Here is a 14,341-nt window from a genome sequence, read left to right as displayed (position 1 = left end):
AATTTAAAATGCAAACAAAAAGGGGATTAACATGCAGTCATTTCACTGCCCTAGTTTATACACAGTCCTGTGCAGAAGTTTTAGGCAGGTATGGAACCAAGCATTCACCGGGATCTAATGTGCCTCGACCTGGGGCTGGAGGGGGCCAGAGTCAAGCTTGACACGTGTGTCGCTTGACAGCCAAGGTCAAGATCAGCGTCTCTTTACGCCCGAAGACTGCCAACAGTTTTCAGGCCTTTGGGACATCCACAGCATGACCAAGGGCTGGTGACAACCCTCCAACCCATCCAGACAGTACTCTAGGCTGTACTTACTTGCCACATCCACTCTTCACTGTGCCCTACAGGTGTGGAATTTGTTTTTTAACAGATTATTTTCCACACCCCTGGTAATATGCAAGGACATCCAGAGCACAACTGAGGTTGCCTTTACTCACAACATCTAGCCTTACTTCAGCCTCAGTTTTTGGCCTAAACATGCCTTCAAATTTTACACAGTGGTGTATGTCTGAACCACTCAAGGCAAAGGAGGGTAAAACTCCTGTTTCTGAAAAACCCTTTAAGCCACTTGCCATACTGTTGAAGGAAAGTTGTGTAGGCTTTTGCAAATGCCTCATAATGACTAATGAAAATCCAATATGTTGCTTATATGCATGCTTAGAAAAGAAACCATTGAATTGCAATTATAGGCAGCTAAACATTAAGTTATATCACATTTGCTATTAAAAAAAAAAAGAACGGGTATGCAAACACACATATACAACTTTGGTCAGGATTGATGTTTCGAATAAAAGTGTAAGCATAAGGACAGATAGCCATAGAAGAAGTGAGGTAATGAGTATTTACATTGTAGAGATCAGCTGCCAGCTTCTCGATGTACTGCTTCATCTTATCCGCTGTCTTCAAGCCATCCTGGAAGAAACTGCAACACAAAAAAAGAAAATTTTAATCACACTGACATTAAAATAGACAGGAATAAAATATGAGAAAATGTCTTTTCTTGATGGGAATTATTGCTTTGCAAATGTCAGGTGTTAAACTCTGCTGCTCTGGGTCACTCTGAAGGTCACCAGGAGACGAAGCTGCTGCAGTTTATGTTTGATGTATAGCTCGGCTCTGCTGGCACCTTTTGGCTCTTGGCGCGGCAATCGTAGCTGGCCGTGTCCACAGCAGATTTGCAGAGGTGCTTAGGCACTCGCTGAAATCCATTACTGATCTGTCGGTGGTACACACCTCGATGCAGCGCTGCAGTTGCAAATCACTGCTAATGACCTGCCTCCCTCTACCCTCTACCTCCGCTCTCTCCTCCCTTCGTCCGTTCATTAATTTCTCTGTCACTTCTCTCCTCTGCTTGTTTTCCTTCAATCTGAGCATCGAGATCCAACATTTCTACTCCCACGCCAGACAGCTCTCTGCTCGAGTACTAATGGCCTCGCAGAATGTCAGAGGATAGAGCTGAAGTGGTCATGCTACAGTTATGAAGATTCACCTCAGTCGACTTCTTGAATATTTTGCTTTGACATATGGTTATAAATACATCAGAAATATTTCACTTACAATTTCTTATAACTTCAGCATCAAACATAAGAGTTAATTCAGATGAATATTCAGCAGCCATGTGTTTCTGTGCTCTCTGCAGGACAGCTGGACCTTTTGATGATGAAGAGAATAATCTCATTATGATGGATTGTCTGCTCATTGTGCATCCACTTTGATATTTTGTGGTACTGTGTCGGTGTCTGGTTTTATGTCTTTTCTGTTGCTTGTTTTGATTTTTGCAGGTTTGATTGTACATGTGTATCCCTATCAAATATAAAGTGCAAAGCAGCACACAGGGGTGTTTTATTGAGTGCTACAGTCTGCCTCAGAAGGGTTCAGTACGTTTGACATAATACATCGATTTGTGTCTGCATGTTTGCATACTTTTCAGGCCCCAGAATCAAACTCTTGAAAAAGATCTCAGTAAAGATACCCCTAGCCTGACACATAAAATAGACTTGTTTCAAAAATCCATGTCATGGAACATATTTCACATCGATCAGAGAAACGTCCAATACAAAGCGTTTGGAAAGGGCAGAACCTTTCGAAGAAAACTCGAAAGTTCTGTCTGTCACATTTATTACAGGCCAATCAGAGCAACATAGAATGTGACATAGTGGGTGTGTGCCGCCCCAGGGAGTAAATTTCGTAGCACAAGCTGGACAGGCAGCCAGTGTTATGTCAATACCCAATTTACACTTCACTATCATTGGAGCCAGTTGGTTAACTCTTGCTGAAGTCAGTCAGGAGAAGAGTAAAACATCTTTTTTGCACTCAGTGCAGTTCTTTGCTCCTTCAAGACAGAAATGTTCTCTAGTTGTGATAAAAACTGCTGTTATAGCTACATCCATGCTAATCTCTTCACTAGCTGCCATTGTTTAAAACAGGGTTGTCCAAACTTTTTCCATTGGGGGCTAAATACAGAAATTTATAAGGACGGTGGGGCCACTTTTATATATCTCACTTTGATATTAAAGTTAGTAAAAACCTATCTAATGTTGGTTAAGATATGCTCAGTGATTGGACATGCTTAAATGTCTAGTTGATGGCTGAAAAGGCAAATGGCCAGTCATTTTAAGGATTTTGGGGAGGCCAATCAGATTTCAGGGGGCCCATGTCAGCTCTTGCTACCCCTGGCCCCGCCCTTGAAACATCATTGGTGCTGATATTTGCTGTTGTAATCCATTAGGGCATATAAATGAAGATATCTTATACTGTTTATAGTGTTGTCAGTATTGCCATGGTAGCACTGCCTTGTTTCGAAACTAAGAAGAACAATACAGTGTAGCACAAGCTTCATGCTCTATTGAGGGCCACATTTAACTCAATTCAAAGTGTTTGGGGGGGGGGGGGCATCAAAAATGGGCCGCGGGCCACATTTGCTCTGGTCTATAGGCTTGTAGTTGCTTCAACTAAACCACACCTGTAGCTACTGCCTCTTAATCCTAAAATGACACCGACTGGTCAGGTCATTCTCCAACCAGGAACAAACATTTCAGTGTGAAGACTTTTCAAAATAGATCCTCCTGATGACAAACATGGAATCTGGACAATCCGTCCCAATGTAGATGTCAAACGGAAGCAAAAAAACAGCGTACTACACACTCTTAGTGTACAAGACAAGCACTGTAGGTGAAGAACACAGAGGTCGTTTTCGCAGTTCATAGCATTTGTAGCTACAATCAAAGGGGCAGAATACATATTTAAGCTAAATAGCAGAGAACATCAACAACTGTGAGCTAGGATTATCATGTTACTTAATATTTAAACCACAATACGAGACTAGGAACCACAAAACCATATAGATGCCTGTTTTGACGACACAGCAACTAGTTAAGAGTTGTGTTTTTGACAACAAATATTGGTGAATTAATTTGTTTTTAATGAACAGGAATTGGAAGTAAATTCCTTCACACTGTCAATGTTTAGAGACGGAGCGTTGACCTCAGAGCAAGGACCCTATCGAAATAGCTTGAATTATCATTTTTTATTATTTTTTTCTCTCATTTGCACCAGTCTTATAAATGCATGTTGTTTCTCAAAACTCCAGTACTTTAGGATGCTATCAATCATTTCAATAAATAAATAAATGGTATCAACACGAATCAAACTATTGGACATTTTGATGTCCTTACAGCAAAGAATTCCACATGTACCTGATACATGATAAATTACCAAGAAAAGGAAAACTTCACCTTTAAAGAGAAGGAAAAGCACCACATATCTCACTGCTCCTACTTGCATCTGAAGGTTAAATGAATAATTAGACAAGGGATTCCAAAGCTTTTCAGACTGCGACCCTGAAATAATAGTGGCAGACGATGGACCCCGACCATCCCTGGATGTGATTGAAGCATAATGTAGCGCAACGTTGCATTTTCCACTAAAAGGCTTCTACCAACACTGACATAAAAACAACAAAGAAAACAACAGCCTTAGAATTATGAATTGACTTCATTTTATGTATGTGTTTACAATAATGGTTCGAATATACTATTTGAAATAATTTATCCTTTTATTGTTTTTTCTGAAGGGCATCTCATGACCCCCTCCTTTGGTGTCTTGCAACCCAAAGGGCATTCTGACCAACTTTGGGAACCACTGGATCAGAACAGCTTATTGTTATTTGTGCAACATGCCTGCCATCACAGGTAGGGGGATCATCATTTGGTTATTGCAACATACTTGTCTATGGACCCAATTTTTTTGGGTGACTGTTGCTCAGTAGGTCATCACACAATCGGAGGGTTGTGGGTTCAATCCCCAGCTCCACACTTAGACACTTAATCCTACCTTGCTAACACTGCTTTGTCTATGCCGTGTAAATGGTTACAGATGGGATTAGCTCATACTGATGACAAACTCTCCATAGCAACCTCTGCCATCAGTGTATGAATGTTGATTGAAACGGTAAGTGTGACCTGCAGTGAAAAAGCGCTTCAAAAAGTCAGATGACCGGAAAAGTGCTTCATAATCGCAAGTTCATTCACCATTTCCGCAAAGGCATTCATATTGTTGCAGTTTTTGGAACAAAAAGATTCATCCTGCTACAGAATGACAGTTTAATTGTAAAAGAGAAATTCAGACCCAGCCTGCTTTCTCACTTTGGGACCTGACAGATCCCAGCGTGAAGTCATGCTGCTCAGTTTATCAAAATTGTTGAATCTTGACAGAATTGTCAGCGTGTCGTTTGATGTCAAAACCAACAAATATGTGCAGTTTCAGATCATCAGACTTCAGATGGAGCGTACTGACATCTTTATTGCTCTCTAATTGTGAAGCTGATTGTTAAATTCTGTTTGCATTTTGATTGAGAGGAAAGCCTGAGACATGACTTCAGTGGCTTTGAAGTTGTTTGCAAGGTTGTCAACATCTTGTCCTGATCAATAAAGTTTCTGTATGATTTCATACTCCTCTGGGTGGTTAAATGATGTCATCACCAAGGCTGACAAATACCCAAATTATCCTTAATTACTGGCTATAATTTGTTGGTTCAAATTGTTAAAAATGAACACAAATTGTTTTCTTCTCTCTGGCTGTGAGCTGTAACATACTTCTCTTTATCTCTACATCAATTCCTGCCTCTAATCCATCACCGCTGCTGCTTTTCCATCTATCACGGTCCAGGTTGAACGGATTAACCGTGGAAATATATTGTTTAGTCCCGGTGTTATGACAGGACCTAGCAACGCTGAGAGAAAATTTGTCATTCTGTCACAGGCCGATGTGAGCTGCGGTTGTGGCACAGAGAGCGCCCACTTATTTACCCAGCAAACCCCACAGCTGTCAGAATGGATCTGTATGACAACCCGTGCATATTTATGGGTGCTATATATACACTCCACTGTGCTGCCTGAATCATACAGGAGGGAGCGATTTGACATCAAGAGCTGCAAAGACGGAGGGCATGGGCGCCATAGTGGGGGCAAAAATAGGAGCTACTACACCAAAGGAGGGAAGAGAACTGAAACACATGTCGCTTGTCTGGCTTTGTTTCTTGCTTATTTATAAATGTCATAATTTCACAGTAAAAGCAAAATTGGAAGGATAAAGACACCGCAGTCATTCTTAGCGCTCTGAATAAAAACAAAATTTCAAAACTTTGATTTCAAAAAATATGCATGTATCATTACTTTGTGTCAGTCATCGTTACTGTTTTAATTAAATGCAATGGACTTTGTAATGGGGTTACTGTAAAGTGTAGAAGACAATGGAAAAATCTAGTTACCAAGGGGGGCTTCAGGGGCCAATCTGAGGCCATGTTGTCTCAAACTAAGGACTCCTGATAAACTGCTTACAGTCATATCAGCCATGGCCCTAATAATTTTTATTATAAGGGGGTGGAAGCGTTTAGAAACAACAGCAACTCAGCCACGAAGCAGAATACCATGTAAAATCACAGATCAGGGTCAACAACTGCTAAGGTGCATGAGGCGTAAAAGTTGCCAACGCTCTGCTGCTTCCAAAGCTGAAGAGTTCCAAATCTCCACTGGCATTAATGTAAGCACAAAAACTATGTGGCAGGAGCGTCAAAGAATGGGTTCCCATGGCTTAGCAGCTGCATGCAAGCCTCACATCACCAAGTCCAATGCCAAGCGTCAAATGGAGGGGTTTAAAGCACACTAACACTGGATCACACCTCGCAGTCAGATGGGCGAGTCTGGGTTTGGTGGATGCCAGGAGGACGTTACAAACACCCAAAAAATGCTGGAATATTTTGTGGCAAGCTTTCCAAGAGGAATGGAGGCTGTTATAGCTGCAAAAAAGGGGGCCAACTCCACATTAAAATACATGGATTTGAATACAGTGTCATTCAGTGTTAACTTTGTTGGCTAAAACTATGACTGAAAATGTTTGACAGCCTTTTTTCCATGACAAAAACTAGACTAAGACCAACAAATGTAGATCTGTGATGACTAAAACTGACAAAAAGTAAGTTTAGTTTCATCAAGATGGATAAAACTAGACTAAAATGTAATGTCGTTTTTGTTGGACATTCAAAATCTGTGATATTTCTGCAATGTGGGTAAATCTGTCAAAAAACAATGCAGATATAACTATTCTGCCTCTCAGCTGTAGAAAGCAGGGACCTCAGGTTTGGCAGGGTGCATAGATCACACTACTATGATTTGGTTCAAGGTTTAGGCAAGAAAATAAATGCTTGGACTAAAAGTAAGGACTAAATGTGAGGACTTTTTATGGACTAAAACTAGACTAAAACTAAAAAAGGTAGAAATTACTAAAACGTGACTAAAACTAAAAGACATTTTATCTAAAGACTAACACTAAGACTAAAATTAAAAATAGCAGCCAAAATTAACACTGGTGTCATTAGAGTCACTGTTGGTGTGATGGTCGGGGGGCTGAATACTTTAGTCCATATAGTGCATATAGTGTTTCACCTGCAGGGCACTACATAGCTGCATGGCCCCACCTCCAAGTCGGCACTTAAAGGTCCATGATGATCTGAATCATCTGTGGCATTCTTACTACTGACAAGTACCTCACACAGCAACTCTTCAAAAGTACAACATTTTCACTGAAAGTAGGAACCAGATTTTAAACTTTGATATGATTCTAGATCATTCAATTAAAATCAAATAACACCATTAATTTGTTTCATACCCTGGCAGTAAAGATAGACATCCAGTGCACCAAAAAGTTTTTAATGAACTCACAAGCACCTTTCTTATGAGATAAATCTTTTTTTTAATTTTCTGCCCTTTTGAAAGGTGCTGATCATTAAAATCAAATAAATTATATTCTTTAAAATTCAAGTTCTTGAAAAGGAGTGAAGCAAGAATATTTCAATTATCCTGATTTAAATTTTTACCAGTTCATTTTTTAAATAAATGCGTAGCTATAGCAGTAATTCAAGTCTAACTGAGTCTGTGCCTATCTTTTTAAGGGCCCAGAATCCTGGAGACGCCCTCTACAGAAACATACATACAAACAAAACCTTACATTTATCCCACAGCACAGGGAGCTTCATACATGGGGGTTCATCAGGGATTTAGTAGGTACTTACTTGCACTGTGCGTGATAATACTTTATCAGGTTCTGGAGGAGGTCCACTCCTTTCTTGGTCTTGATCTCATTTACTTTGATCAGGTACTGCAGAGAGAGGAGAGAGGTGCATAGTTCAGCCAAGGCTGGAAATTCAAGCGGATTTTATTGGTTTAATGAGGTCTTTCACAAAGAATAAAGATTCAGCGTTGCCATAGACAGTTAATACGAAGACTTTGCGTTATGATAATCAAATGTGAGCGTGCAGACACCTTACGAAGGCTTTGATGTATGAGCCAGGACAGCCTTGACGCTGAGGGAGTTTGGAGCAGACTGTAAACACGCTTTTCATACGAGAGAATACCGTCCCCATGCCTTGATCTAAAAAAAGTTTCAAAAGGATGATCGGGGATTTTTTTTTTACATTAGCATCATAAAAAGGACAGAATTGTCTCCTGAGGCAGTGCTTTGTAGACTGTAAGCTCAGACTGAGGATTCACAACAAACGAGAAGTCTTCAGACGATCAAACAAATAAAAGATAATCTTAATCTGAGCTAATCCTGCTGTATGCCAATCCACAGAGTAACCACTTTCAGTTCAGAGAAATATAAAATCTAAAACTCAAATGCTTCCTGAAGCTTCCAGCTACAATATGCAGTTTTTGTCTTAAATCACGTGTTTGGATGCACATTTGTTCGCACATGCATGAGCTAACGTCTATGTCCATGTTTGTGTGCGTTTGCTGCATGTGTCATCCCTTTGTGTGCCCGACAGAGACTGTGGCGTGGAAGATTATCCACATTTTGTCTGAGCACTGTGAAGCCTTTGCAGAGAGCTGCAGCATGTGCGTGTTTGGAGCCTTTTGTGTGAATGAGCAGCATTGCTCGCACCGCTGTCACGCCTGAGCACAACATAATGCAGCCCGCTGAGCGCTGCCTGTCCACACACTCCTCCTTCACTGACAGCCGAGGATGAAAAGGGCGAGAGAGTGAGCGCATCCTGTAATCTGGTGATTGAGTAACACGGAGAGAGAAAGAGGGGGGAGAGCGTGAGAGCCAGAGAGTGCACGCACACGGAGAGAAATGAGGTTAAGTGGGATGAACAGATTGTACCACTGACTGCTGAAACTGTCGCACACATCAGACACACAAACACACAACAGCAGCAGAAACAACAACACTGGAGCATTATTTACATCCATGATGACTGCTGGTTTAGAAAACCTCTGATGATTGCGATTATTCTGTCTCACTTACTGACAGAGAATCATGTGGATTTAAAACAAAATACTGAAGATTAATCAAAAAATGTATACATTTAATAACAAAAAAAAAAACAGGTCAGACTAACCTACTGCTGCATAATCAGTCTGTTTACATGTATGGTTAAACTGAGCTATGATTACAGATCAATAAGGATGTTTAACCTTGACAACTCTCCCTGTCCCATAATACATGCATAGAGGAAAAACTGATTTATTGAGGGAAGTATGTCTACCTCTGCTCCAGGAGATGGTGGTTTCCCACCTTTTAGCTACTGTGGATCTTCTTCTTGTTGACCTTGCAAGTTAGCAAGAGGATAACCAATTGTAATTTGAATAGCAAAAGCATGAAAAATTCTACAGTGCTGTACATTTAGTTGACACCCCTGTGCTTTAGTCTTGACACAAAAGTGAGGAACCCTATCCCTAGCTCATGCATCCAAAGGCAGACAACAGTGTAGCTTCCTCTACCTTAAAATGTATGCTGTTTGACTTCTGGGTTAAAGCCCAGCATGGAGACTGTGAAGCAGTCTGGTTATACTGAAGTGTGTAAGTGCAAGAGAAAAATCGATTTCAAACTGCATTATCTAGGTGTGAAAGCCACACTTTCAAAGTCAAAGTCTATTTATATAGTCCATTTAAAACAACCACAGTTGACCAAAGAGCTACACAGGCTTCAGGCAATAAATAGTAAGTACCAAAATATAAGAAGGCAATTAGACAAAAGCAACAGCAAACAGAGTGATAAAATGTCACAATTTCAGTCTCTACTTGTCTTAAAAGCCAGTTCAAACATCCATCCATCCATTTTCTACACGGCACATCCCATTGGGGGTGGTGGGGGGACTGGAGCCTTTCCCTGCCATCATTGGGCGAGCGGTGAGGTACGCCCTGAACTGCTGGCCAGCCAATCGCAGGACTGACATATTGAGACAGACAACCAGGCATGCTCACCTTTATACCTACGGCCAATTTAGAGTCACCAATTAACCTAATGAGCATGTTTTTTGGTGGTGGGAGGAAGCCAGACCACGCATGCACAGGGAGAACATGCAAACTCCACACAGAAAGGCCCTGACCGGGAAGCAAACCAGGGACCCTCTTGCTGTGAGGCACCAGCGCTAACCCCTGCACCGCCATGCAGCCCCCAGTACAAACAGGTCAGGCTTAAGCAAGGACTTTCAAGTTTTCAGTATATTGAGCAGATCTAATATTTTCAGGTAGGTTCAGTTGTCTTAGAGAACACTCTATCACCTCAGGTTTTAAGCCTGTACCTTGGAACTAAGAGCATCTCATGTGTAGACCACACCCCAGTGCACTGACTTGAGCATTAGGGTGCAACAACTCAGGCAAGTTTTGTGGGGCAAGGCCATGCAATGTTTTAAAAACTAGTAAAGGAATCGTAAAAAATATTAATAATAATAACAATAGTCCAAGCAAGCAAGCATGAAGTTATAAACAAGTGAATAACCCTTTAAACTTCAGTACAATCAATGTTTATAAATTGAGTGTATAACTGCTGCCATATAACTGAGATCAGCTGATCTCACGCAATTCAACAACAGCTGACAGCCAGCTCATTCACTCCAGGCATGCAATAGGCTAATCGCACTCATGCTGCCAAATTCAAACTGCTTTAGCCTGGCTACACTTTGCTGCGCCCTCTGCAGGCCGCTTTTGCAACTATCCTCCACCCCGCGGAATTGCCCAATAAAAACGGAATCTACTGTTCAACGCGGAAATCATGGAAATTAAATGAATTTGACCGAAATGATGTTTTGTTTTTCTTTTTCAGAAAGAGGAATGTATATCTGGGGAATATGTTCTGGGGGATCACTAAAGTGTGGCACATTTTGTGCCGCACTTCATAAACTTTCACCGCCCCCTCCCAAACAATCACAGCATGTCAGAGCAGCTGCACGAAACACCAAAACATCACATAGCTCAACACATAATGTTGTCCCTACAAGAAAACTCATCTATGCTATGAGTTATTTTACCTCACCACACCAGAAAGTCACAGAGAGAGGGAGGTGTATCTGTGCGAGAGGCACACAGCTGAAGTCACGACTTGAAGACCTCCTCACCCCCGAAGGCTTACAAACTCAGGTCGGACAGACTCAAGATTTATCAAAGTCCCGTAGTCGAAATGATATTTCATTCAAGCATCAGTTAGTTTAATAATTCCTCCCGTAGATACTGCAGTTCCCTTTGGTTGCTTAATGAGCCAACACGTGTCTGTATTACCGTAGCGGTCTGATACGAGGCAGACAGACAGACAGCGAGGATGGAGAGATATGAGGAGAGAACCGTTACAGCCAGGAGTAAAACAACGCAGAATCAGACTGTATGGACTGTTACAGGCTGTGTGAGTAAAGAAAATTTAGGTAACAGGTTTACTTTTAAACATTTAACTCTAATGATACTTTCTTATTAAGTTACTATCACTCTGTGTTTGAGAGAACAGACGGATTTCTTCATTTACATTATAAACATCAGTTAGGATGTGATTATACATGTGGTTGTGTCTTAAAATGTTGGAAAAATCTGACTGTTACATTGGTTAGAGTTATTTCATACCAAGGTTACCCAAACTACAGCTTCTGGGCCAACTGTGGCCCTTTATCAATAAATTTAAGGTTATTTCTATTTAATTAGTGAATATTTTGCCAACAGAAGGCGCGTGTGAATACATAACACAGAAATACAGAAAATTTTACATTTTGAGGCATTTTTTTTTTTTTTTTTTTTAAAGATTTATTTTTGGCCTTTTTTAGATAGGACAGTGGATAGAATTGGAAATGGGGAGGAGAGCGAGGAGAGACATGCAGGAAATAGTGCCACGGGCCGGATTCGAACCCGGGTCGCCTGCGTATATGGCGTGCGCCTTAACCACTCGACTACCGGCGCGCCACATTTTGAGGCATTTTTACTAAAATATACAATTTGTTTTAATAAAGTGCTAAGGGTTTACAATGGCCAAAACCCCTTAATGATTATTACAGGCATGAGACTAACGTTTGTACGCACAAACAAATGAGCTACATTACAAAACATGCATCAGTATATTCTAAGAAACTCACTGAATCTTTTATCTATCTTTTTGTGAAAATATAAGCATGATACAGGTTCTGAGTGAAATTTGGCCATGATTTTCTAACCCCAGCTTCCAAAAGCGTCCAAAACAGCTTTTAAACAATGCTGATGAGTACACTATACTGCATGGTCCTTTAAAGACAGCTAGCTATATAGCTGGGAGCAGGGAATTGGGGTGTGATTTTCAGACAGAACCGCAGATGTGAAATAACTGATGTTTTCTTGTTTCCAACTGTTTCATTGGCTTCACCATTTTTAATGTTAAGTGTCTTTCAGAAAAATTACATGCAAATAAATGGAAGTTAATTTAGCCTCTCTGCAACCTAACAGAGCAGCAAAAAGTCAAAACTGACAAAATGTGGGCAAGGAAACACCTCTGAGTCACAAAGGCAGAGGGCACAAAAGGACTGCAGCAAGTTTTGTAGTGAATAATTCACACAGCTAACAGCAGTGCAGCAACCATCGGTCCATTATGTAACTTGAGTAAAAAATCCTAACAGGATAAAACAGTGAACAAGGCGTAGGCGTCACCACCCACCACCAGAGAGGTTTTTGGCAAAGCGGAGTGAGCTCTAACAGTTTGTTCTGATTCTCCTGGGCACATAAAGAGCTCACATTTGTTCAACACTTAATGCTATCTGTCAGATTCCTTTAAGTACAGCCCGAGAGCATTAATACCAAGGAGAATCCAAAGTGTGTCACAAGATGCTTCAAAGCAAACAAGTCTCCAAAACCAGACACTTCAGAGAAACAGTTTGATTCTTTCTCCTGGTTGTTAGCTGCTCAAACATTGGACTTTAGTTCAGTGTGTTATTTCTCAATCTTACCCACTGACATGAGGTTCACATATAGTCTCAATCTCTACACATGGAGCAGCATAAGTGTTTCATAATTTATTCTATAAATTATTCAAATCATCTGAGAGCAAAGTTAACCCAAGCTTCATATCTGGTTTAAACACAGTCGGTATAAAAGACCTCAGATACTGTAGGATTTTAATAAGTGGGTGTTTAAACCAAAAATAGCAGCGTGTAGGTGGAGGAGAGTTGCTACAGGTGCCACTAAGAACATGAAGTACGATCCAGGAAGGCCAGTTTGAGTGATAAATCCAGGAGTTTGAGGGTTTATCAGATGCTTTCACTGTAATTTTATGATTTTTTCATGCCTTACAGTAACATAGTTTTATGACATTTGTATGTATGCAGTTGTTGATCAGAAACTTTCCTATCCAACTTGGCCACAATCATAAAGTGTATACTAAGATGGACCGAGCAAGAGGTGCCTGAGAGTGAAGCTAGAATATTTAGAGCTCTCCCTGCTGATTGGCTGCAGAACAGGTCATAAACCCTGCCTCCTCTATGTTAACAGATGGGACATAGACTAAATCATAAAATTAAAATACAAGTGAAATGGAAAATTTCAAACCTAGATCCTAAAGTGATGATTTGTCATTATCCTGGTAATTTAACTGAGGCTGAAATAAGGCAAGGATGTGGAAAGTGAGCTGCCCAAGGGCGCCTAAGGGCACCACTGGGCACCAAAAGAGGGTTGACACAGCCCCAGCCACACTCTGGATGTTCTTGCATATCACCTGGAACATGGGAAAATAATTCAATGAAAAATAACTAAGTCCAAACCTTTAGGGTGGGTGTGGCAAGTAAGCACAGCCTGGGGTACCGTCCTCTATGAGCCTCTGCTCAGGCTGTGGATGTTCCAGGGGCCCAAAACTGCTGATGGTCTCAGCAAAGTGACAGGGGAAATTTTTACAGGACAGCAGTGGCCATTAACTGAGGCTACAGAGTCTACTGTGGGAAGGCTTTATTACAGTTTTACTTGTTCTAAAAGCCTCAAACTGGGATTTCAGACCTGGGTTGATAAAAAATGGTAGATATGATAGAGGCCGGCTAACTTCATTACAGAATGTAGCCGTTTAGCTACGCATTTTCCTGATTGATAGCTTGGTTGACAAATGCAGCTGCATGTTATGTTTATTATCGGATTATCAGAGTTGAGGAGAAAAGCTGAGAGAAAACGTCATGAAAACTTAGAAAACAATCATTTAACATGCTATAAACGAGAGAGTCTGCTTTAAGCCAACACAAGAATCTGCTCTGCTGTGGACTGTAGCAACCTGAGGGATCCTTTTCATGTCTGGGCTTCAAATAATGTCATCAGCACAATAAGTCAGCAGACTTGCTTTTTGGCTTCACATTAATGCAACTGAGAGAAACAAAGAGGCGCTGCCCATAATAATATACAGTACAGTCAACAGCCAGGACACTCTTAAAAGTTCTTTCTTCTAGAAGTGTCCCTGGTTGAGTTAATATCAGTGCAATAGGTTATACTATGTAAAAACGGCACCCTGATGAACTCAGGGAGTTATTGCCCCAAATTCAGAGACCACACAAGCTTCAATGTTTAAAAAAACAAAAAACAAAA

The 14,341-nt window shown here is 40.9% G+C and overlaps 1 protein-coding gene across 3 annotated transcripts in view; it reads right to left on the bottom strand.

Annotated features, from left to right (window-relative positions):
* The window catches only part of asap1b (ArfGAP with SH3 domain, ankyrin repeat and PH domain 1b), a 132,177-nt gene that overhangs the window by 51,728 nt on the left and 66,108 nt on the right, over positions 1–14,341 (bottom strand). For all 3 annotated transcript variants that reach the window (XM_041814115.1, XM_041814113.1, XM_041814114.1), the window contains exons 7-8: positions 7,567–7,652; positions 846–921 (exon numbers count right to left, since the gene is read on the bottom strand). In XM_041814115.1, the coding sequence (XP_041670049.1) occupies positions 846–921; positions 7,567–7,652 (162 nt within the window). The remainder of the gene's footprint in view (positions 1–845; positions 922–7,566; positions 7,653–14,341) is intronic.

The sequence above is a fragment of the Cheilinus undulatus genome, linkage group 19 (assembly GCF_018320785.1).
Source record: "Cheilinus undulatus linkage group 19, ASM1832078v1, whole genome shotgun sequence".
Lineage (NCBI taxonomy): Eukaryota > Metazoa > Chordata > Actinopteri > Labriformes > Labridae > Cheilinus > Cheilinus undulatus.
Note: the sequence above shows the minus strand (reverse complement) of the source record. Positions and strands in the feature narration are given on the sequence as shown.